General features: G+C 37.4%; 1 protein-coding gene across 1 annotated transcript; it reads left to right on the top strand.

Moving 5' to 3' along the window:
• Window positions 1-21,461: 21,461 nt before the first annotated feature.
• Window positions 21,462-23,591, top strand: LOC119771863 (E3 SUMO-protein ligase ZBED1-like). The gene is made up of 4 exons (XM_038268045.1): window positions 21,462-21,602; window positions 21,721-21,987; window positions 22,082-23,153; window positions 23,261-23,591. Exons 1-4 carry the CDS (start codon window positions 21,477-21,479, stop codon window positions 23,584-23,586), a joined length of 1,791 nt encoding a protein of 596 aa, XP_038123973.1. The 5' UTR covers window positions 21,462-21,476; the 3' UTR covers window positions 23,587-23,591.
• The last annotated feature ends 671 nt before the right edge of the window (window positions 23,592-24,262 follow it).

Raw genomic sequence — 24,262 nt, 5'->3', positions numbered from 1 at the left:
GTGATGAGATCCTGAGGCCATACATACATCCAAGAACATCACTTCATGTTGCAGATTTATAATGCAGGGCCCCATTGTTGCAAGGATCTGTAAGCGGGAAACGTCCCAGTCAGCGGCCATGTCACCCATTAAGTATGTTTGGGATACTCTGGATCAGAGTACACGACAGCGCACAGAGATTGCAGGGGCTACTTTTCACCTTTTATTAAAGTCATTGATTAGGAATGATGACCATTTGTAAAACTGCTTTTGCCCCCCTAAACAAAACTATCATAGAAAACCCACAAATGCATACACTGACATCACTCTTGAGGCACAGTGGACGTGTTCTAGAGATGTTCAGAATGTTTTATTTAAATTGAATACCTCAAAAAAAAAAAATAATAATAATAATAATATCTTGTTGTCCTGGTGTTGAACAATAGGAGCCAGTAAACTTAAGACCACATCACAGCAACTTTAAATAAGGTAAGAAGAAAACAGCCCAGCTGTTAACAACATTTGTTGTGAAAGACTGATCAAATGCAACATGACCGTTGAGACAGCACACACTTTGAAAAGTATCTGATACGTATCTGACTTAGTAACACATGTTGTGGAGTAATATATATATTAGTGTTGCGCCAATGCCATTTTTTGGCCCCGATACCTGGCTGTGCAGTATCGTCCAATACCATAATAATGTAAAATAATTGCCATCATGGCTTTGTCAAGCTGCTGCCTACCTTTGTGAAGCAGGAAAAAATCTAATACAAAGTGAATCCAGTAGAACTTTTTATTGCCTACCAGGAGTGGGTGACAATAGTTAAATAAACTTTTGGCTCTCAAAATGGTATCGGTGCCCTATTTGATGGTACTTGCTGATACCGATACCGATACCACCATTTTAGGGCAGTATCAGGGCCCCGTCCGATACTGGTATCGGTATCGGTCCAACACTAATATATATATATATATATATATATATATATATATACACATTAATTTGGTGTTCTTTGTTAAATAACTGTAGCTCTAATTTGTTTACTTACCAGGGTATGTGCCTTTCACCTCTGAATGGTCCCAGGATCGGCTTTTAAAATCCAGTTATTCCCACCAATTTAGTGACTTAGGCTAGGATATCAGCAGAGGTATAATTATCAATCAAATAACCATTTGTCTTTGTTTATTAAAGCTGTCACCAAATGAGGGTGGATCTAGCCTGAGTGATAAATAATTTGTGTATGAATTACAAAAAAACTGCAAATTAAACAATTATGTTTTTATTTTAATATTCAGGATTACAGAAATCTAACATCTATGCAGAACACTATGCGCTAATAAAAAATACACACAAGGTAGACTAAATGACTACTTTTGAAAGAAAGAGAACAAAATCCTAAGAGTCCGTTTAAGTGGCTTTGATGCGCAGTCAACAAAGCAGATTAAGATGGAGGTCCCCTACCATGTGGTCTTGAGGGGGGTTGTAACAGGCTGGTAAATGCTGGATGGTGATCACATGACTAAAGGTGGAGGTGGACTACAAGGAAGGAAGAGGAAGGGCAGCTTTGGTTTCCAGCTCCACACTAGTTCGTCCAAAAAAACTACTGTAGCTGGTTTTCAGTCTAACTAAGCGAAAGTCCATTTATCTTGGATTTAATCCTGCTATTTGTTATAATAATAATTTTATGTTTACGTCCTTGCTTAAAATGGCCACTTTCTCTTACAGCCACTCCTAAACTGTCAGTAGCGCACGCTAATTGTTCATTTAAAAGGGTTGTACTGAACCTATCCTATGCACATACAACCTTCAAAGATCTGTATGTCTGATCATAGCATAGTCAAGATTTCATCTGATGTAAAGAAGAAGCTATTTGTTGCTATTTTGGATGCACTAAACCAGAGTGAGTTTTTCAAAACAAAAAATTATTTAATTTATGAACTCAGAATCATAACATCTAAAGCTTGCAAAATTACGATACTGTTGTCTAAGAAAATCAGAGCAAAGGTTTTCTTGACAAAACAACTAACAGAAAAAATTTTTGCATTTTTTTCTCTTGCATGAAATTTATTAATTGTAATAAACATTTTATCATCATGGGCATGGTAAAGCCACGAGGGTTTTAGGAGCAAATTCTGCCTAAAATTACATGTATGAATTAAGGCACGTACAGCTCCAAAACTTTAAATTGGGTATAACATTTTTTGTATTTGTTTGACAGAAAGGCATTGAAGAATATTTTTCAGGTGGAACCATTATTTTAAATGTCACTCAATGTAACTCAAAAGGGAACTGACCAGACAATAAGCTGATTTACATTGTTTTAGACCTGATGCATAAGGCAAAGCCTTTTCTCCCAAGATTTAGCCATTGTTTTATTGACAATTAGCATTTAACAGACAATAATATAGAATAAGACGAATTGTATAATTGTCACCAAACAGGGATATTTCATTAAAAACAAGAATTAGAAATCCAAAAACTGTACTTCTGCCAAGAAAATGTGCAAAATATTTTTTCATGTGAATTATTATGTAAAAAATGTGCTACTGTAAAAAATTGTGAGGTGTGACCATTTTATTTTTTCTCCCTCTAGCTAGTATCCTTTCTGCATTTTCATTTGTGCTCTTTACAATGTTGAGGCCTGAGGCTGAATGTAGCTGCCTGAAAGGTGGCTGGTACTTCTTTCTCATATGGAGCTTCATTGCTGTAAAACCAATCAAATATATGTTGAAAAATATATTTCCTCTGAAAACAACAATAACACTGTAGCTACATCTGACACTGACTTCTAATCATCATACAGTAGGAACATGAATCTAAGGAAGTTGTGATACATCAGGACTAATATATGTACCTATTCAGATCTCTGCAGAATAGAAATCTCACCTTGAAGAGAATGAAGTCTCATCTGTGGGAGGGGAACTGGCCTGCAACATTTGTGATGGTCCCGAGACATCCTCTTGACTATAAAAATTAATAAAAGTAGTTTATCACAACAAAGTAGTTTATTACACACAATAAATGAAATAAAATTGCCGGAATGTGGGTATTATAAAAGTTGTACAACTTTCCCTGAATCAATCTCGCATACAATCCATGGTGCGGGAGCGGTTTTACAAGTACAGCTTCAGTATTATTTTTTCCTACAGTTTTTTTTTATGTGAGCTCTTTTCCAAAAACAGCAGAGACGTGCTGTGTAGACAGAGATACTACAATAAAAAAAAATCCCATGCATTTTACTCATAACCGGATCACGAAGCAACAAGTCCACATCTCCTTCCTTCTCACAATCAAGGCTTCTGTTGTCTGATGATTTCTCAATTTCACCATCACTGGTCCGCAAGATTTCCTCAAAGCTTCCAAATCGGTAATTTTCGTCTTTTGTGCCATCACGGTTTATTGAAATAAAATGATAGAGCCAAAAGCGAGCTAAAACGGGACCAATGGAGCACAGCAACCTTGAAGCTGCAGTGCGTAAAGTGAACTGAGAACAATGCTGATATACTGAGAGCTTTTATGCACACAACAAGCATGTGTTAGGCATGCCTGTCACATCAACTGAAATAGTTGTTCAATTTTGTCCGACACTTTGTTGAAAAGGCTTGACCCTCTAGTTTCTAATTATGCCGGCCATTAATGCTAAAAATGGCTAAAAATTAATACGTCCTGTTGCATTATTCCATCAGAGTCAGACATCCATCCATCTTCTAACATGCTTAATCCCAAGTGGGGTTGCGAGGGGTGCTGGTGCCTACTGTATCTCCAGCTGTCAATGGGCGAGAGGCGGGGTACACCCTCGACAGGTCGCCAGTCCATCGCAGGGAGTCAGACATGTCAGGTGGGATTTTAAATCTCATTTTATTTGTCTACACAGCTATAAAACAAAAAGTGTTAATGAAAAAATAATTTTGAAAGATGATTTAGAAAAGTTAAACCCCATTTTGAAAGGCATGTGAATGACACAACATGGGACTGTGTTTTGGCCATTTCTATAAGTAGATAAACATGACAAGTATCAGTTCGGCACGGTACCGGGCCTGTCGGGCCTAAAAGGTTAAATAACTGTTGTTCCCATTAATTTTGCTTGTAATGCACACCATGACGTCACTGCCGGAAGATGTCAGGAGTGAGGTGTAACTATATTTGGGGGAAAATGGCTGGTCCCAGACTCAGTGATCGCAACAAAAATATATATTTTTTAATTTGACCTGATTAACGCTAGATTCATTAAATCAACACAAACATATTAGCTTTAGGTATAAATAATCATCCAGTGATCATTCCTTTCTGACAGGATATTTTCTTTAATGCTTAAAAAAATCTCCCACAGGACCCCCAGCACTCCCACTTCCCGCAGCCATTTACACACTTCTTGTTTGTCTGATTTACATTATCTTGTCAAAGCGTAAGCCAGATTGATAATGTGTAGAATTCCAATAAGAACAACATGGTACCAATCTGAGAAGCTTCCAGTAAAAGTGTTTCCAAAACTTAGGGACACTCAGTACAATTCTTTAAGCTGATTGCATACCTGCCTCCTATGTCAAGATTTTATGGAGTTTTGTGAATTTAGAAATCCCGCGACAATTCATCTCGCTTGCGAGTTGAACATGATCTTACACTTGAAGACATTTATCAAAATATTTTGGATCTCAAAATATCGTTCCAAACTATTATACAGTTAAAGTTTAACCTTAAAGATCCTTTATCTCTGCTGTGCTACAGCCCTTACTAGCCTTTGATTGATTTTTTCTTGATAATTTCAAATATCCCCTATACTCCAGTGAGGACATATTAAGATTTTTAAAATGTACATATGATAAATCTTAACGAAGGTATCCTGCAATACCTATAATCCCCAAATTATTAATACCCCTGTCAGATTTTGACTATTGTTTGTTCAAACAGATGTTTTTCTGGTCTGAAATGAAAAAAAGCTTCTTTTACAAAAAGGAAAATGTGTAAAGCACTGTTCAACTATTATTTTGGCCAAGAGCCCCTTTCACCTGCTCACTAGGAACTGAACACCCTTGAAGCCAGAACATAAGACAAATATATTTCAAAACCTGATAAACTAAAGATGCTACTTTTGGCCAAAGCCGAAGCAACAATCTGACGTATTATAAATATCTAAATTTGTCTCATGGGGATTTCTTACATTCAGATCTCTTCAAGTGGGATATTTGAAATGATAAAATACTTTGCCTGACTCCATCAGGAAGTTAATATTGAGAATGTATTGTGAATCAGCATGGTTTCAAGTGTAGTAATTTAAATAATGCATGACTCTTTTCTCCTGTACATCCCAGATAGAAAATATCAAACAGAGAATTTCTGATGGATGCAAATCGCACATTTCTCTTATTCATAAGTAAACAAGTCGAATTCATTGATTTTCAAAGGAAGCTGTTTGGTTATGTGTTCATTTTCTAACCATCGTTGATTTTTAAATGAGACAAGGGAATTTTTAATACTGTACACAAGGGAGTTCTGATCTTGAGTAGACTGCACACAGCCTTACTGACTATATATATATGGATGGATGGATATTGGATTGATGGATGGATTGATGGATATATATATAGTATATTTTGATTTACATACCTTGGAAGGAGGTAAGAATTGCGATCGGGACCAAAGAACATGGAACATACTGTGTATTAATGATTTCCTACTCCCCTCTGCTGAGTATCAAACAGAAATTTCAAGTAGGACACACAAAGAGTGAGGCCGAGCAGAGAGATCTGTCAGATTTCAACATTACATACTCTCTGCAATACCCTTTTACTTACAGTGGAAAGATATTGCCATGATCCCCTAAACCTTCATCACTCATTTTCTATATTTCACCCATTTTAAAGAAAAAAAACACAAAATAACTTTGTTTCAGTAATTAAAGACTACAGTGTAATTACAGAAAGAAATGTTGACACATGGTCTTTCAGAAATGGCCTTTGTTTCTGTGACCACATAGGCTTGTCTGTTGACGCTCAGTGAACCACTTAGAAGATCAATAAAGAATCTTTGTAGATTCACTCTTGCAGTTTCTAGCTGCACAAAGCCCCATCATTCACTGAGATCACATTAGCAGTAAGATAAGAGACTGTGTGTTTTCTTGCTTATCCAAAGAAACTCACAGGGATTCATTTATATTCCACACATTAATATTAAATATATTTAATGAGGTGTGATTATCTGCTTCACCTATTTGCAATACTGATGCAGATTGGACAATACTAAAGGCTTTTTACGCAGAGAAGGTTTTTAGTTTACCTTTTTTTATTACCCGAGTGTTGGTTTGAGTTGTAGAGAAGCAAATCTCAAGAAATATATTTTAATGACTATCATTTTAGTAATGTAACAGTGTAAGTGCACAGTGGAACTACATGTCAAATTACTTATTTCTGACTTTATTGTTATTTCACCAGTGCTTAAAATCTGTGGCGGCTGGTGGAGTTTTCTCCAGGGGGGGCTATAAATTCAAAATAGACGTATACCAAAAACCAATCAACTCTATACAAAGTTATCACAACAGCATATTTATATGAATGCCAACAACAATAAAACATTATAAAAACACTTTATAAAAACAAAACATAATTTCATGTACAAGTTTGCTTTTTGTACATAATTCTTGCTCTTCTGAGGTTTTGTGAAGGTGCATCTGTGTTTTGCATGTCCCCATATTGTTTCACAAAAAATAATAATGTGCCAGTTTAATCATGGAGAATCTATTAGTCAGCTTCATATTTTTAAGTATAGATAAACAATTTATTTTTTGAGAGCAACTATGCAACTATGCAAACTAAAGACATCTAGAAAAAGTACACTATATTATATTATTTTCTATTTGAATCCAATATTGTTCATTCTCCTTTGCCTTTTCTAAAAAGTGCTCAATGTTGCTGCTATTTTCCAAATATCTATTACTGTAAAAATGTCCATAGCCGTGTAATGGTTATTTATTCTCCAGGCGCACAGTTTTATATTGTTAAATCATTTTACAGTTCAGTATTTTATTCTTTATCTTTAAAATCTTCACTATTATGTTATTCTTATACATTTTTCTAATGTCCACATTTGTGTGACCACTTTTTTCTATAATATTTTTGCTCCTGTAAACACCAGAGTTTCCCCATTGTGGGACAATAAAGGAATTTTCTATTCTATTCTATTCTATTCTATTCTATTCTATTCTATTCTATTCCATAAAAGGGGTAGAAAGATATATTTAAATCTAAACAATGTATGTATAAAAACTATATCTGGCAAATCTCTTATGTTCAGCAGCAAAAAATACTTTGTTACGCAAATTGTGCAAAATAGCGATTAAAAAATAAGACTGAATCTGTCCTTAAATTACAGCCAACCTCTCCCAAGAGGGATCAACTGAGTCTTTCACTGAGCGACGGATTCCAAACAGGAGGTTTGGATCCAGCCACCTTTGAAAACGCTGAGGTTTCTCTCTGATTAAGGAAATCATCTTCACCATGACCCGTTCAAGCACCACAGGAAAACTGAGTTGCAACCAGCGTCTGCATCATTCCTCACCGTCCGAGTTCTGGGTAAACCCTGTTCCGCCCTCCACCGAATCAGACAAACTCTGGAAGACTAACACACAGACTGGAGTCAAAGAGTCTCCACTTCCCTGGAAACGTGAGTGGCAACAAATCCTTTCCTTCAAGATTAACAAATCCAATTTCCCACTGAGCCTGAATCTAACAGTTTGTCTTCCCCTCGTCTTCCAGTTTCTAGCTGAGCAGAGTTTGGAGAACTGTTTGTGTCTCTCTGTTTGGCTTCACTGCATGTGGGTCCGAGCCTTAGATAAATCATGACACTTACAGTATGCTAGTTTAATCAATAAAGTTATTTCAAATATACAACCAAAAAGGAAAGATTTTGCATTCATTGTTTTTAAACCTGTCAGAACAATTCCAACTGTCAACTAGTGTATGTATTTGAGTAAGGTATTTTAGCAACCCATCTTCCACCCAAATACTAAAAAAGACAATTATTTCTTCTAAGTAAAATTACTCGTTTAGAACCTTATGTCACTTAACCTTTACATGTAAACAGTGCCGATAACAAGCCAGCAAACATTTTTAATTTTTATATAGATTACCTGGCAAATGACTCAACTATTTCAATTCAAAGTTTCAGATTGAGAACATGCATTTCATCATCTGTTTAGTGATTTCACAGTCTTATAGAAAGCATAAACCATTTCTGAATTTTGATCAGTATGGCCAAATTGTCATACACACATATGAATCCACAGATGAAAACCCAGCATGAGTAGTAACATTGCCTCTCACTGCATCAATAAATACAAGCTTTGCAATTGAAGGAAAGAGAGGGAAATTGTAAATGAAGATACAGAAGTATTGGTCTATTTCCGCGGCTTAGCTCATTCATGATAGATTACAGTGAAAAATTCAGTCTTCATTTTATTTCGAATGTTACAGTATAGGCACTTCTTTTCCAGCAGTAAAGGAAGTCAGTTTTTTTTTTTTTTACTCTTAGCTTTAAACCCAACATTGATTACACTTTAGGAGTGTATTGGTGCACATTACAAGGGTATAAAGCAAACCTTTGAAAGCAGTAGAAATTCTAGAAGCTGAGTACAAAGTCAATATGTTTTTTAGGTGATAAAATCCAACAGCACCATTTCAAACCACATTTTGCTCATTTAAAAAAAATGGTATCTTTTCATAAATTTTTACTTTCTTATAAAACCTTGTGGCACATTTCAGATGACACATCGCAAACCTTTTTACATTTTTACCATACTGTCTGCAATATTTGCTTTTCAGTTTAAAATTTTTTGAACGTGCTTTTGGAAATTTTATATATATATTATTTGATCAAATCATACAGTCAGATAGAAAATTTGTCTTATAAAATGTTTTCTATAAAGGAAAAACCAGATGATGTAATTGCGGAAGGTCATTGAATCTGAGATGAGGATGAATCAGAGATTAGAATAAAAAAATTGCTCATTTGGTAAGAGCGTGGCCAGAGAGGGAAGCTGGTGGACTGGATCGCCCCTGTACTGCATTGAAAATGAGGATACCACTCTTGAAGCGATAAAGAACTGATCCTCCTGGTTTCAGCTCCTTATGAAGACCCCCTGATTGGTGGAGATGAAGAACACCTGCCTGCTGCACCATGCAGACAGGAAGAGAAAAGAACCAATGTCTGCACATAAAACCATGAGTATGATAGCTGATTGCATTGAGTCAATGACTTTTCAGGATGCTCCTCCTGAATAAGCATGCAGCAGCAGTAGTATGCATTATCTGTCGCACTGACTAAAATTGGTAGTTTGTTCCTTAGGAAAGGAGTCTGGTAACTAAAAGACCTACCTACCATTCTACTTTTATAAATTCTAGGTAATACTAGTAGACCTGCAGACTGAAAATAAAGTACTCTGTTGGGAACATAAACAATCAGATTTCTGATATTAGATGAAGCTTGGTTATACTTAAGAAGGAGTGTTTTAAATTGTGTTCTGTATTAAAGCTACAGTGTGTAATTTTCAGTGACATCTAACGTCCAGACTGCAGACCGCAGCAACATGAACATCTCCCCCCCACCGCTTCTCCCCCCAACAGTACGGCGAGCGTTACGGGACAAAATGTCTTCCACGACATCCGCATCACCTACCTTCTCAAGTGATCAGGTTTGTTTACATAGATAATTTTACAGATAGTATTTCATTAGTCTGTGTGTTGAGTACCATCTCAGTTCATCTCTCTCAACTTGCCGTAGTTACTTTCAAGCGTAATGGGCGATCTCGCAATCGCTAGTTTGTTGGCTCTGCGCTGCCGTAGCGCAAAGATGTCTGCCTCCATGGCTGCGAGACCCGCTCCTATGTAATTATAAATAACGAATTCTAAGGCAACGCAAATATTAAGGTTAAGAGGCTGAGCTCGTAGATGATGATAAATAACATAGTTATGTACAATATATTACATTTCTGACTGTAATTATTACACACTGTAGCTTTAAAAAAAAGCCATTTATTTTTATTTTTATCAGAACTCTCGGTACAGCAAAAAAGTTAAAAAAGTGGCAAAATGGAAGCAGCATTTTAGCTGTATTTGCTTTTTAGTTCTTGATTTGTATGGTTAGTAAAGACGATCGATAGTGTGGCATTTTCCAGGAATAGTTTGTAGTTCTTTGTGCAGATGAAACAGAGCTCAGTGCCAAATACATTACAAAGGATAGAAGGTTTTGCCTGTTTAAAATGCAAAAGCTACTGAATTAACAATTCAAAAATAGAATGACCTGGACTACCGTACAAAGCACCTGCAGTATGTCAGACTTGGCTTGATTCTGTCCCCAGTACTATTACAAAGAAAAATATATTTAGCTTATAAAAACCTGTAGGAGTCATTCTACAAATGTCACAAAATCATAAATAATTTTTTTTTCAACAGTGCTATTTTACTTTTCTAATGAAACAATGCTTTCACTTTTCAAACCTTTTCTTTCTTCTCATTCCGACTTCAGAAATCTTTCAATCCTCTCATGCTCATCCCTCTTGATGTTTATGCTACTTGAGATTTATGTGCTATCGCTGCTGTTATCTTCTGTAGTTTATGAAAACAACAGTGTCCGTATAGTTTGCCATAACCTCTTTTTATTCTGGGTCTAAAAGCTCCTTGCCATCTCAGTCCTGTGTTTTTTCCACCACCCTTGGCAGTGTCTGTTACTTTGCCAGTGAGATTACCAGCTCATACTCAGAACAGATGTCTGTGCCTGTCTGCATTTTAAACCCTGGCATTATGTGTTGGACATTCACTGTTTTTTCCTGCACTGACCGCATCCAGGCCCCTGTCTAGTATAGCAGATACCAAACCTCCACTGTTCTTTTCCTTAGTATTTGTACTTATACTGTAGAGAATATTGGTTTCTTCGTATTAGACAGTTGGTCAATCAGCCAGTAGAAGCTGCCATAGTGGAGAATCAGAGTTCCTTTTGGTTTTCTTCCAAAGAGTTCTTGTTGCCTGACACATTCACTTATGCTCTGATGCCCATCAATGCCAGCTTCCCTTCTAGTACACTACAATGTGGATATATTCTTTACAGTAGCCCATGTGAATCTAGATTTTTTTTCTGTTATGCAGATTCTTTTTCTGCACATAAATATCACCCAAGCCAATTTTTAAGTAATTTAAATTGTTGGTTGTGAATTACTTTTCATCAAGGCCTCCTAAAATTGATTTTTAGTTTACTGTAAGGGACCTATTTTTCTGTCTTTGGGAGTAATGTCCATTTTCTGTTTCTCTCTGCCACTGTCAGGTGGTTTAATGGTTTATTCAGCTTTTTGGCCTGCAACTGATGAGGCCTTGACACCGGTCACAGTTCTGTACACAGAATTTCTGCACTCCACTGTCAGTTTTAGCCTTTTCAACCTTTTCATTTTTATTTCTATCTTCTTGCCCAACTCTTTCTTCTTTATTGGATCAGCTAAAGCTTTGATAGTGTTTACTTTCTGATAGTTTCATTTATGTTGAAGCATCTGTATGAATATTTTGATGTGATCAGGACCCTGTAAAGAGCCTCAAGGTTTTTTCAGTGCCTCTTGATTTCCTTCTTCCTTCTAATTTACTTCCTTAACGTTCCTTTTCTTTAACCCACAAAAGTCCTTCCATAATCCAACATTACCCACATATGCCGTATTTTCCTTTTCATGTTTGTTGATTTGAAGGCCATTGCTCCTCTTTGAGAAGTACTTTGTACCCTGGTGCAGTTTAAGACTGATTGCAAGTCAAATAAACAATGGAGGCACTGAACGGATGTGAATTACTTCAACTGATGATTTATCAAACAGAAGATCAACCAATTTCTCTTATTATCTTGTCAATCAATAAAGCTCTGCAGTGCTTTTCAAAGTCTTCCTTCCTGAAGATGCAATTTCATTAACTTGTTTTCTTTTTTTCCCCCTGTGTGCTCTACTGTCAGCTTAATGGTATTGTCGCATGAGCAGTTGCACACAAGGAGGCTTAACGAACATCAGGCGCGCAGCACTTGCTGAAAAAAATCATTCTATTAATTAATGGTGTAATTAAGGTTTTGTCATTGACATGGCACTGGCTGACAGGGATAGCTGGGGTACTTGGTCCTGCACCAGGCAGCCTCACATTCCATAATGAATGGCAGCTATTACCTACCTGTTTGGGTGATGATGGGGCCACCTGCAAAGGCCTGGCCTCCCAACCTCTTCTTCATTCCGTCACTAACCTTTTATCTGCTCCCAGCAGTTTGGCTTCCTATTTCTGACCTTATCCTTCATTTACCAGCCTCCTAATTTAACATACTGTCTCTCCTTGTGTTCATGCATTTTTACTAGCCCTGCTGCTGCAACTACCTAAAATTAATGCCGGTAATTAAACTAGATTATTCCCCTTGCCATAATATTTTTGTCAGCAGTTACTGTCAACCTTGTGCATCGTTTATTAGATTAATGCTGGTGAACATACTCATTCTGAGATAATCTGCTGTCCATCGTGGTTGCTGTTTTTTTGAACATCCATAGACAAAAACAAGTTTTTCCTCTGAGTATGTTATGAATTTAATCAGAAAATGGCTTTGTCTCTGCTACAAAACATGCAGAATAATGTTGAAAGACTACTCAACTCAAATTGGCAGCCTTTGATGGAAGATTTAAACATTAATTATGTACGATAAAGAAATATTTTTAAGGTATACTTGAAAACCATAACAAAAACGTTTCTACAAAGTAACAGTATAAGGGCTACAAATATCACACTAAAAACATAACTCTATGGAATAATGTGCTGAGCTATAAGTCTGCAACAATAGAATCAACAGAAATATACATATACATCTCCCCTTTTGAAATCACTCATGGATTGGTTGCTGCAGTAAGGTGTGAAAGCTTAAAAGGATGCTCAGTGCTGAACCGCATCTAGTCTACTGTATGTCGTAAAAGAAATTGTATGCAAATGTCAAAACAAGTTTTTTTTCCCTATTATTGAAATAGAAAACCTAATATATAAATTAAACGCTTCATCTATAGCTCTCCAAAATAGTGGGTAAGGAGAAGGTTGGAAAAGAGGGGAGGGTATGGCTGAGATAAAGGAGCATTGGTTTAAAAAATCGAAAAAGTGGAAATACATTATGATTTTTTTTTAAGAGTTTAAAATGTTCAATGCTAAATGAAGAATTTCATAAAAAAATAAAGGGTATTAAAAACATATAACTCCACACAGATGTAGACAATCCTACCAAAGTTGCACCTCTGAGAAACCCCTCGCCAAGACTTAGCACTCCATTTTTGTTTGGTGTGAGTAGCAAAGCCCTTGAAGGAAAACAGCATGGTTTGAAAATGCAAATGCCACAGAAAACAACCCAAAGCTTCAATTTAAATCTGTGCTGTGAACCAAACTGTGAACGGAAGGTGGTGAAAATTCAGCAAATGTGCTGCTAAATATGGCAACAGGTGGGGAAAAACACAATAAACAACAAAGCAGATACATTTATATGTGACTGTCTAAAGTGGGTGGTTTAATGCTTCTTGGAAAATCCAGTGTGTCTCAACAAACAGCAGTAATAACAATCAAATTAGAAAGATTAACTGTGAATATGGTATCATAACAGGTTCCATTAAGCAGTCATGTATTCTATGAGAATTTTTATTTATCACACTATGTAAGGAAATAAATCTATATGGAGAGTGCCTTATGAAAGTATTAACACAGTTTAAACATTTCCTTTTTTTAATCATATATGGCAGCGTGTGAAATTAACAGAGGACCCCTTGGAAGTTAGATGTTTCTCCCCAAGCCTGACCTTAAAAATCAAACAGGGCACCCATGCATACACATTTTAGTTATAGCTTTCATAAATTTGTTTATTAGGTCTTTATTAATTTTGTGTCCATGTTAATCTTACATACACCATTATGCATGTTGCTTTGGTGTTTAAATATAAACTACAGAGACCCAATTCAAATGAATTGAACAAAGCCTTATTGGCCACAAAGGGGAACTGAATGTTGTCTTACAGTATAAGTCTTATTTTCTTTAATGAGTTGCAGTTGATGTTAGCCGTTATCAAATTATCTCTTGTAATGGTCTGTCATGCAACAGGTCTGGAGAAGCCTTTGACTGAAAGGACCCTGTTGTTGTTCAACAGTTTTCTGATAAGGATCGCCAGAATTGTTAATAATGTTCTTTATTTTAAGAAAAAATCACATTCTAATATTATCTGCAGAGGTTTTAGAGGAGTTCCTAGAACATAGACAGCCATCTTTATTAGATCTATAAGCTTCTTTAAAGTTATTTATTTAAACTTCATTCTACCAGGAAAGAAATCACTAAGATTGTAAATAATTTTAACAAATATGCACTGGCAAAACACAATGTGCAAGGTGTAAATAAGCCATTATATTTACAACCAAGCAGCAAAAGTATTTCTAGATCACTCCCAAAAACAAAGTGTAAACCAATTAATAAAATAAAACTCTTTTCATAAAACTCTATTGATGTATGTTTAACAAAACCCGAAGTCAATTTCTCTGATGCTGCGATCCCAACTCAAAGTGGCAGAAGAGATCACACTCTCCCTAACATGCTTATGTGTCCTATTACTGCCAAGACTGAAGGAGTACAGTCATTTACCAGTCTCCTGCTCTGTCCCTTCTTGTAGATAAGTTCATCACCAGTCCAGTTTGTTGTCCAGGTAAACCCCTAGGTATTTATACTCCTCCCACACCTCATCTTCTCCTATCATGGTAATTCTATTCAAACTCTTCCTGTTTCTACTAAAATCCACCCTTGTTTTGTTAACATTGGGGATTGCTTCTACACCATGCAGTCTATTATCTCCCTGTACTGTTTCTCGTCCACCACTGTTGCACCCAATGACTGTAGTCATTTGAGTATTTCTGCAGATGACTGGACTCTGTCTTATCCAGAGTAAAGTTATGTTGGTTAACATCGACAAATCCACCAATTAGACCAGTATTTTGTATTGGTAAAAGTTGAAATGTTTTTTTTTTTTCTTTCCGCTGTAGCAAGATGAATGTTCAGTCTGAGGGATTGTTGCAAAATCAATAACTCAATGCAAGTGACCATTTACTGTCCACAACATGCTTGTCCAAGAGGAGTGAATGTTGCAAGTACTGTAAGTGAATGTAGTTTGATGGGTTTCCTTGAATCGAATATATATTAGCCAATCTGAAAACAATAATGAGCTAAAATTGTCTACATTATTTGATAACTTGACTTCAACATTAATATGTGTGTGTCACTGGATTAAAAAAATAGAGAAGTATTGAGAAAACAATTTTTTGAATAAAATCATATAGACATCATATAGATCAACTTAATTAATTGATTGGTTACAGTAATTGCTTTTAAATATATTGGAATATGTGGTTACATTGTCACATTACGTGGAACATTTCCCAGGTAATTATTGGTTTTGCAAGACATTGTATTAACAGGCTACTGTACATCTTCCTACATTTTACTTGCAAATTCTCCTTATTATTTTCTCTTTTTATGGTTTGAACTTTATCACCAGAAAATGCTGGAAAATTTGTCTTAAATAAAAAATACCTTATAGATCTCTTGGTCTGTGGAGTGTTGGCCTAGTTGGTTAGAGCACTGCGCTTGTGCTCTGAGAAGGTTGTAAGTACCCGGTTTAATCCCCACAGCCTGCACTCTGGGTCCCTGAGCAAGACCCTTAATCCCACACTGCTCCCTGCGCGCACAGAAGCAGCCAACTGTTCCCCAAGGGGTTGGATTAAATGCAGAGGTACATTTCATCAATAAATTTCAATAATAATAATAATAATAATAATAATAATTATTATTATTATGTCTAAAGAACAAAAGATAAAAACACATTTCAATCAAAAAAGAAATACAGAAAATAAAAACATCAGGAACAGTCTCTCTTGTCATCTAATGCAGGTTTATCATCTATAGTATTTCACATTCGTGCCAGCCATGTCACACTTATTTAACCATCTAGATCAGATTGTTTTCCTGATGGGTTGGACAAGCTTTTGCATTAGGCGTCGCCTGTTTGTCAACATATTATTATCTCAAGGTTAGTTCCTGTTTGAGATTCAAGACTAGAAGACTTGCCTTGTGACCTTCTTCTGCATTTCATCTCCTGAAGAGTCTCTCTAATATCAGCACCCTGATACTGCCAGCAAAAGGAAATTAGTCATTTCAGGAAATCAATCAACCTCATATAAATTCCTGCATCAACTTGACCTATTTCCAGATGAGATATTACGAGGAAATGATGGGACCAGGTATATTTTCCATCTCAGTGGGTTGGATATTTTCTTATTCGATGATTTATCAAATTATTGTGGATAATTTTATCAGCAAGATTATTCAGAATCCACACAATGGGGTAAATACAATTCCTCTGAAGCGTTCTTTTAACAGCTGATATATGCATGAATTCAGACAGTGATATACGTGTCAAAGCTGATAACACAAGTTGATAACATTGATTTTGAATTAAAATTGATTTTGCTGTAAGTGCCTTCACCAAGCTGAGCTTAAATTGAAATTATGATGGTATCAACAATGAACCAAACACTGTGCTAAGCTGTTCAGATTTCAATTACCCTGTAGGAGGTAAGAGGAGGAAAGGAGAAGTACGATGAAACAGAATGAGAAAAGAGTAAGGCAGCTGTGGCGGCTGTGATGTGTGTGTGTGCTGGGGGGGTTGGGGGGTGTCAGTGAAATGCGAGAGAAGCTATATCAGTCTGATCAGTCATCCATCCTACTCCAATCTCCTGATAAAGCAGGTACTGCAGGAGGTGAAACGATGTGTATCAAGACCTCATGAAGATCGATGGCATCCTTCTGCCAGATTTGAGAGAGACAAAAGAGAATGAGTGCAAGAAATAAAAGAGAAAGGAGTCTATCTAAATTGGTCAACACAAAAGCGACAACAGTGGGGAGACAGAGGAGATTGCGGGCTATTAAAAACTACGAAGAAGAAGGAGGCTCCATTTTTCCCCGACAGCCTGTTAACACAACGTTAAGCGATGCGGTAAATAAGTCCCTGTGAAATGAGGGTGCGCTATAATCAGAATTCAGTGAAATTTGTGCCAGGTGTGTTTGTGTACACATTGCTTTGATAAACAGAGCGACAAGTAAGTTCGGCTTTTTGTGCCTAAGGCATACAGATGTTGCGGCCATATCTAGGTTTCACACTTGACAGCCAAGACTTATTTTTTCACATCCTCTTTTGTCAACAGAAAAAGAAAATGTAACAGATACTTGCACTGTATTTGAATTGAAATGGGGGGGATTCATAATAAATGGAAGTTGTGCTTTAAAATTGCATGCATAAATAAGTGTAACAAGTGGAGGTTTTATTATTTTACAAAATGATATGAGTCAAAAAACAAACAGATGCAAAATAGGTGGACCTTGAAATCACTTTGAATTAATGTTGATGAGTTTATTCTTAACAAATATAAACACTGATTCAACATTGTACTTTTAAATAAGAATAAAAATGCATGCTGCCATTTGTTGGCTATTAATGAAGTTTCACATAATATCTACATTTTTCTTTAAGGTTTCCTTTCCCATAATCTAAATAACACATACAGTATAAAACCAAGCTGGCGCAAGTTGTATGTAGACAGAACCATATGAAGAATCTTACTTCCATAAGTTTGTGTTTTAGGTGTAACACTAAAAATAACGGTTTTGAAGAAAAAAAAAAAAAAAAAAAAACAGGAAGTTGAAAAACAGTTAAATGAAAAGACAAAACTGTTAATATACAAACAGACTTGATGTTTAAAACATTGAGCATCAAAAGATTCGATTTACAGCTGACAACAAGCATGAGTAAAGAAAAAAAAAGAAGCCTAACATTTAAGAGTTAAATGAAAGTACATACTAAGAGCAGTGTTGGGAAAGTTCTCTTTCTACGTGAACTTGTTCAAAGTTCAGTTCACACATTTTAAAATGAACTAGTTCAATTCATAATTCAAAATTTTGAACTAAGTTCACAGTTCCAAAAAATGAACTAGTTCATAGTTCTTTTTTTTTTTTCATGTATAGCTCAATTACACCATAGCCTACTGTAGAACCACAGACAGCAATTATTTTATCAGTTGTAACACTGAAACTGTGCGTCAGATTTCATCTTCATATCCAGTTTTGAATCCTTATCCAACCAGGGTTTATATTAGCATTGAGGGGACAGCATTTCCCCATTGTTGCTTTAATGCTTTGTTGCTGTCCATTCACTTCACACTAGAAGCAGCTGCAGCTTTCACCCCTACTGTATATTCTCAAAAACATCAGGAAAAATGTGCTGCTTGAATGGTCTTTTTTATGAGGAATTATTAAAAGAAAAACAGGAGTGTAGTCTTTAAGGTCCAAATGTTGTTTTAATTTTAATAATTTTTTCAATTTGAAATTCCATTTCAGTACATACTAAAAAGGATTACTGGAATCCTGGAAAATTATACCAGGCAAGTTTAACAAACAAGTTACATGAATAGTAAAACCCTCAAGAACATTTTACAAAGACAAACTGAGGGACCAGGGTGAGGTAGGAATTTAAGGTTACTGAAGTGCAGATTTTTTTACTGAAAGCCGGCGGGCAAAGTTGGCAGAGAAATGTAAGATTGTTTCCATCATCCTCACCGACCACCTGGTCATAAAACTGTTTTAAGTGATCATACTGCTGCTTTGTCGCCTCCACGGTCGCCTCCACGCTGCTGTGGTTTCAACGCTGCATTTTGTTTTGATGACGCACGCGGCTGTAGGCTACGACACTGGTAGCTGGTGTTGCCAGATTGGGTGTTCCCTACATATTAAGGTTTGTTTACGGTGTGATTTAGCCGGGGTTTCGCCTGGAGGGCTTTAGAAAAATTTGGCAACCTATTGAACGAAGTTGAACTGAGAGAGCTTGCCGTTCAGAGACACCAGAATGAACGAGTTCTCAATAACGTTCATTAGGCAGTAATACAGTACGTTCAGTTCACGTTCGCCCAAAATATGAACGAGTTCATGAACTTTCGTTCAATGAACGCGTTCAGGCACAACACTGACTAAGAGATATAATTGACTTTCAAATTTTGTCATTGTGTTTTGATGTAGTCCTGGACCCAAATTCAATTAAGGAAATGGCATGAAAAATGGAAGTTTAATTTGATTTTTTGGGGGTTAAATAACAGTGGATATGGCAACTGCAGTAATTAAGGTTTCATATATGGCAAATTGGAGGACATAGTGGAACTCATATGAGTGGTATTGTTATATTTTTTTCCGATTTTGACCTAAATTACTGGTTCACCATTTGATGAAGACCAACCCTGCCTTACTGGTTTCTCAGTAGGTTCTATTTAATCAATCAAAGAGGGTCCTATAAAAAAAAGTTTAATTTGACTTTTTGCAACACTGTGTTGTCAGAAGTCTTTTTTTCCAGACTGCTGTGTTTTCTAGATGTGTTTTTCCTTGACCTGATAGGATTATTCTTCAGTAAAATTAGCGTTTTGTTAATACAAGTGTGGAAATTGATGTTCTGAGATGTGTTTTTGGAGAGAGGTGGGAGGAAATGGACCAAACCCAATTACATGTTTACTTCATTGTTCTCATTCTTGCTGGAGTTTTCAGGTCCAAAGGGGAATCCACAGAATCCCTGTGGGATGCAGAAACTGTTAGAGAAATTTTCAGTGCAACAATTTCTCTGGAAAACGTTCACATCATTTCCAGGATTATCCGCTTTGACAGCTGAGAAGTAAGACCAGCTCGACAGCAGAGAGACAAACTAGCTGCCATCAGGACAGTGTGGGACAAGTGGGTGCGACGCCTGGCCCTGCTGTACAACCCTGGGCCAAATGCCACCATTGATGAACAGCTGATTCCATTTAGGGGCTGCTGCCCCTTTCCGCAGTATATACCATCTAATCCTGCAAAGTATGGTATAAAGATCTGGGCTGCCTGTGATGCCACTTCCTCATATTCTTGGAATTTACAAGTCTACACAGGTAAACCTGATGGAAGAGCCCCAGAGAAATCAAGGAATGAGAGTTGTCCTTGACATGTCTCAGGGACTCAGTGGACACAACATCACATGCGCCAATTTTTTTTACCGCACACAAACTGGAACAGGAGCTCCTGAGGAGGAAGCTGACCATGGTGGGGACAATAAAGAAAAACAGGTCAGAGCTCCCACCTCAACTGTTGACTTCAAAGAACAGGCCTGTGAAGTCTTCCAAGTTTGCATATACGGCTGACACATCCCTGGTATCCTATATGTCAAAGAAAGGCAAGAACTTGGTACTCATGATTACACTGCATGGGAATTGAAGAATCTGTGACCAGAAACATCACAAACCAGAGATCATCATGGATTATATGCCACAAAAGGAGGGGTAGACAACATGAACAAGCTGGTGACGGCCTACAGCTGCAGAGGACTCTACGCTGGCCACTGGTGATATTCCTCGACATGTTGGACATGCCAGCGTGCAATGCCTTTGTCATTTGGATGGCACTGAACCCAGAGTGGAAAAGAGCGAAGCTCCAGAAAAGACGGCTCTTTCTTGAGGATCCGGGAAAGGCATTGGTGAGACCACAAATTGAGAGAAGAAAACATATCCCCAGAACCCCAGCCTCTGCAGCCATGGTGAGGAGGATTCAGGAGAAGAATGCTGGTGCCCTGTCCACCCAACCGACAGAACCACAATCCGCAGAGCCTGAAGTAAATGTGTGATGCTGTTGCAGTACATGTCTGGCACTCATGTCTTGTGTGAGAGAGAGAGAGAGTGAGAGAGGTGATAGTGAAATGCCTGATCTTGTCATTATTTTAGGTTGTGAACACCAGCAACAAGAAGAAGCGGTGCAAAGTGTGCAGACCAAAGATGGACTGGAAAACACGATATACATGCATCAAGTGCAAAAAATATATCTGCAACACACACACTTTAAAGCTCTGACCCTCATGAGTTGTATAGGCTAGCGGCCAAAGGCTATGGGTTCAATGGGGCTAATGTCTTGTCTTGACTGATATGTTTACTCTGTGTTCATGTGTTCAGCTGGTGTTGTGCACCTGAATGGGTTTAATTTCAAATTCAAAGAAATAAATCAGTAGTTATGAAAAACCTTGCTTCACTTGTAAATTTGTTTCCACTCACATCTTCATTTTAATTGATTTTCTTTATTGTGTTTTAAATAATAAGTTAGAAATGTGACCTAACAAAGGAAAAGGGCAAATATTAACCATACACTGCATGAAAAGTGAGATTTTCGTCCCCGTAAACCCCCGTAAACTAGTGATGGGTCTGACGACACTGAAACCTCGGCGCATGCGCCGAGCAAACAAGGTGAAGCCCCGTGTCGGTGCGCGTATCTCTTTAAGGAAAACCACGTGACCGATACAGTTCCTGTGTCGCTTGATTGTGAACGCGCCAAATTGTATTTATAAACAGAAAATGTATCAACACATTTGTGGGTTTTGTTGGATGGAGATAGTTTGTGTTGTTTGCTTTACATTGGTTTTTGGCTTGTCATCTAAAACTATGGATCAATCAAGGAAGAGGAAGTTTTCACCCGTGTGGGATCATTTTGATCTTATCACTGAGAATAAGGTCAATTATTATTCCTTTCTTGTTTCCACCATTGATCATTCTTCTCTTGGTTATTCTAATTTCTTTCTGAAGAATATTTTAATTAGTTTACATGGATTAACTTTTATTTCTATTGTAGGTGAAATGTAGGATTTGCTCCCAGGTGCTGTCTTACTCTAACCGGAGCACTTCCACAATGCTGAGGCATTACCGTGCCCGGCATGAGATGGAAGAACGAGTTAATACTCCCGTGATTAGCCCTGGTGCTTCCAGAAAGCAGGCGATTGATGAGGCTGTAATGAACATGATCATTACAGACTGTCAGCCGCTTAGCCTTGTGGAAGACAAGGGGTTCCGAGAGCTGGTCCAACTCCTTGAGCCCTCATATGTTCTGCCATGCAGAAAGGTACGTGAAACTAACTGTTATACATGTTAACAAAGTATATGCATGTTATTTGATATCAATCATTAAGCTACTCCACTTGTGTTATTAATTTTAGGCTATCAAGACCATGATTAGCCAGAGGTATGAGGAGAAAAAGGAGCAAATTAAAAAAGAACTGAAGAGTGCAGCTGCAGTCAGCCTAACAGCTGACATGTGGACATCCATGAACATGGAGGCTTACCTGGCTGTGACCTGTCACTATGTCAACAGTGAGAACCATACACTGTGTACATCAATGTTGGGAGTGGAACACTTCCCTCAGCAGCACACTGCTGAAAATATGGCCCAAGTAAAGAAAAACTTAATGCAGGAGTGGGCCATAGCAGAGAAAGTTACATGTCTTGTCACAGATGCGGCTGCAAACATGGTTGCATGTGTCAAAAAGCTCCAAATCAGGCACACGATTTGCATAGCGCATTCTTTGAATTTAACAGTTCGAAAATCATGTGACCAAATTGAGACGCTCACTGAAATCCGAAATAAAACAAAGCACATTGTAGCATACTTTAGAACCAGTACTACAGCCAAAGAGAAGCTGGCACAAGTCCAGCTACAGATGGGAGGACCAGTGAAGAAATTAATCAATGAGGTGTCAACTAGATGGAACAGCACATATTTAATGCTGGAACGCATGGCGGAACAGAAGGAGTCGGTGTTGGTATCACTAGCTTCTTTAAAAAGTGATATACCTCAGCTCACTACAAATGATTATAAAATCATAGAGGAGACACTCCGTGTGCTTGCTCCATTTAATCAAGCGACAGTGGAGCTGTCTGAGGAAAAAAGAGTGTCTGGATCAAAGGTAATCCCAATGCTCAAAATGTTGCACCTCTCACTGCAACGCAATGCATTAAATGTAACCACGGAAACCGCAATTAATCTTGTGGAAAACCTAAAAAGAAGACTGCTAGAAACTCTGTGCAACCTGGAGTCATTGAGTGTAATGACAATGCCAACACTGCTGGACCCTCGGTTCAAGACCATGGCATTCTTAAGTGCGTCAAAAGCCAATGATGCAGTGAAAAGACTAAAATCAGAGTGTGCAGCAGTAATGAGAAACGCTATACCAACACAAATGGAAGATGCCCAAGCTGGACCTTCAACTCAACCATCTGATTCCAATCCAGGTATGTATGATTCTTAATTTTGTTCATTTGTATTTTAATGTTCATGCAAATCATTCCATGTGAATACTATGAATTAGTAACACAGATGCATTTTATTATTTCCTCAGATGACAACCTGTGGCACCAGCTGGACATAGAAGTCAAGGAGAGCAAGGCCAATTCAAATGTCACCACCGATGCCATTATCGAGGTACAAAGATACATCTCCGAAGAGAACACACCAAGATCACAGGATCCACTACAATACTGGAAATCGCAAAGACTAAATTATCCTACGTTGTACAAACTTGCAATGACATTTTTATGTACGCCGTCATCATCAGTGCCCTGTGAAAGGGTGTTCTCAAAAGCAGGAGAAATGGTTTGTAAGCGGCGCAATCGCCTTGGCCCAAAGATGTTAACGCAGCTGATGTTTCTAAATAAAAATGTGTGAAAGAACCTTGTTCAGTCTGTTTCCAGTCTTTATTGAAGTTGCCTGCAATTTCTTTTTAAATCCAGCAGATATCGCAATTGAGGGATACAGCAACACAGTTTCAACGCAGTGTCGACACAGTTTGGGAAATGTGCCATACACCCAATGGGAACTCATCTGCCCATCACTACCGTAAACTCCCGCAGATCTGCCTGATTTTCGTCAGTTTCCGACAATTTGCAACCCGTGCTTGTCCGCGTTTGTCGTGCCACAAATTGTCGAAAACGTACTGTGACGTATGTGGAGAGCGATCAGCTGTACTAATGGCCCTAATTAGCATATGAATGCAGCAAACCCGCGCGGCTGGCCAGGTCTGGCTTGAATAACCTTCTCAGTATTGGCTGAAACCACTATTCTCAAACAAATGAAATCGCTCGTGATTGGCAGCAAAAGCACACGTGGCCACGCCAGGCTTTAATTTTCTTACTGAGTATTGGACGGAACCGCTTCTTTTTAAACAAGCAAAGTCGCTCGTGATTGGTTGGCATATATATATATTTACATATATATATTTATTCATATATATATATATATATTTATTTATTCATTCATATATTTATTCATTCATATATTTATTCATTCATATGGTGTGTATTTATGTTATCCTACACTACTACACAATTATTATGCTACCATC

Source organism: Cyprinodon tularosa, unplaced genomic scaffold, assembly GCF_016077235.1.
Source record: "Cyprinodon tularosa strain WSP-4 unplaced genomic scaffold, ASM1607723v1 ctg691, whole genome shotgun sequence".
Lineage (NCBI taxonomy): Eukaryota > Metazoa > Chordata > Actinopteri > Cyprinodontiformes > Cyprinodontidae > Cyprinodon > Cyprinodon tularosa.
Note: the sequence above shows the minus strand (reverse complement) of the source record. Positions and strands in the feature narration are given on the sequence as shown.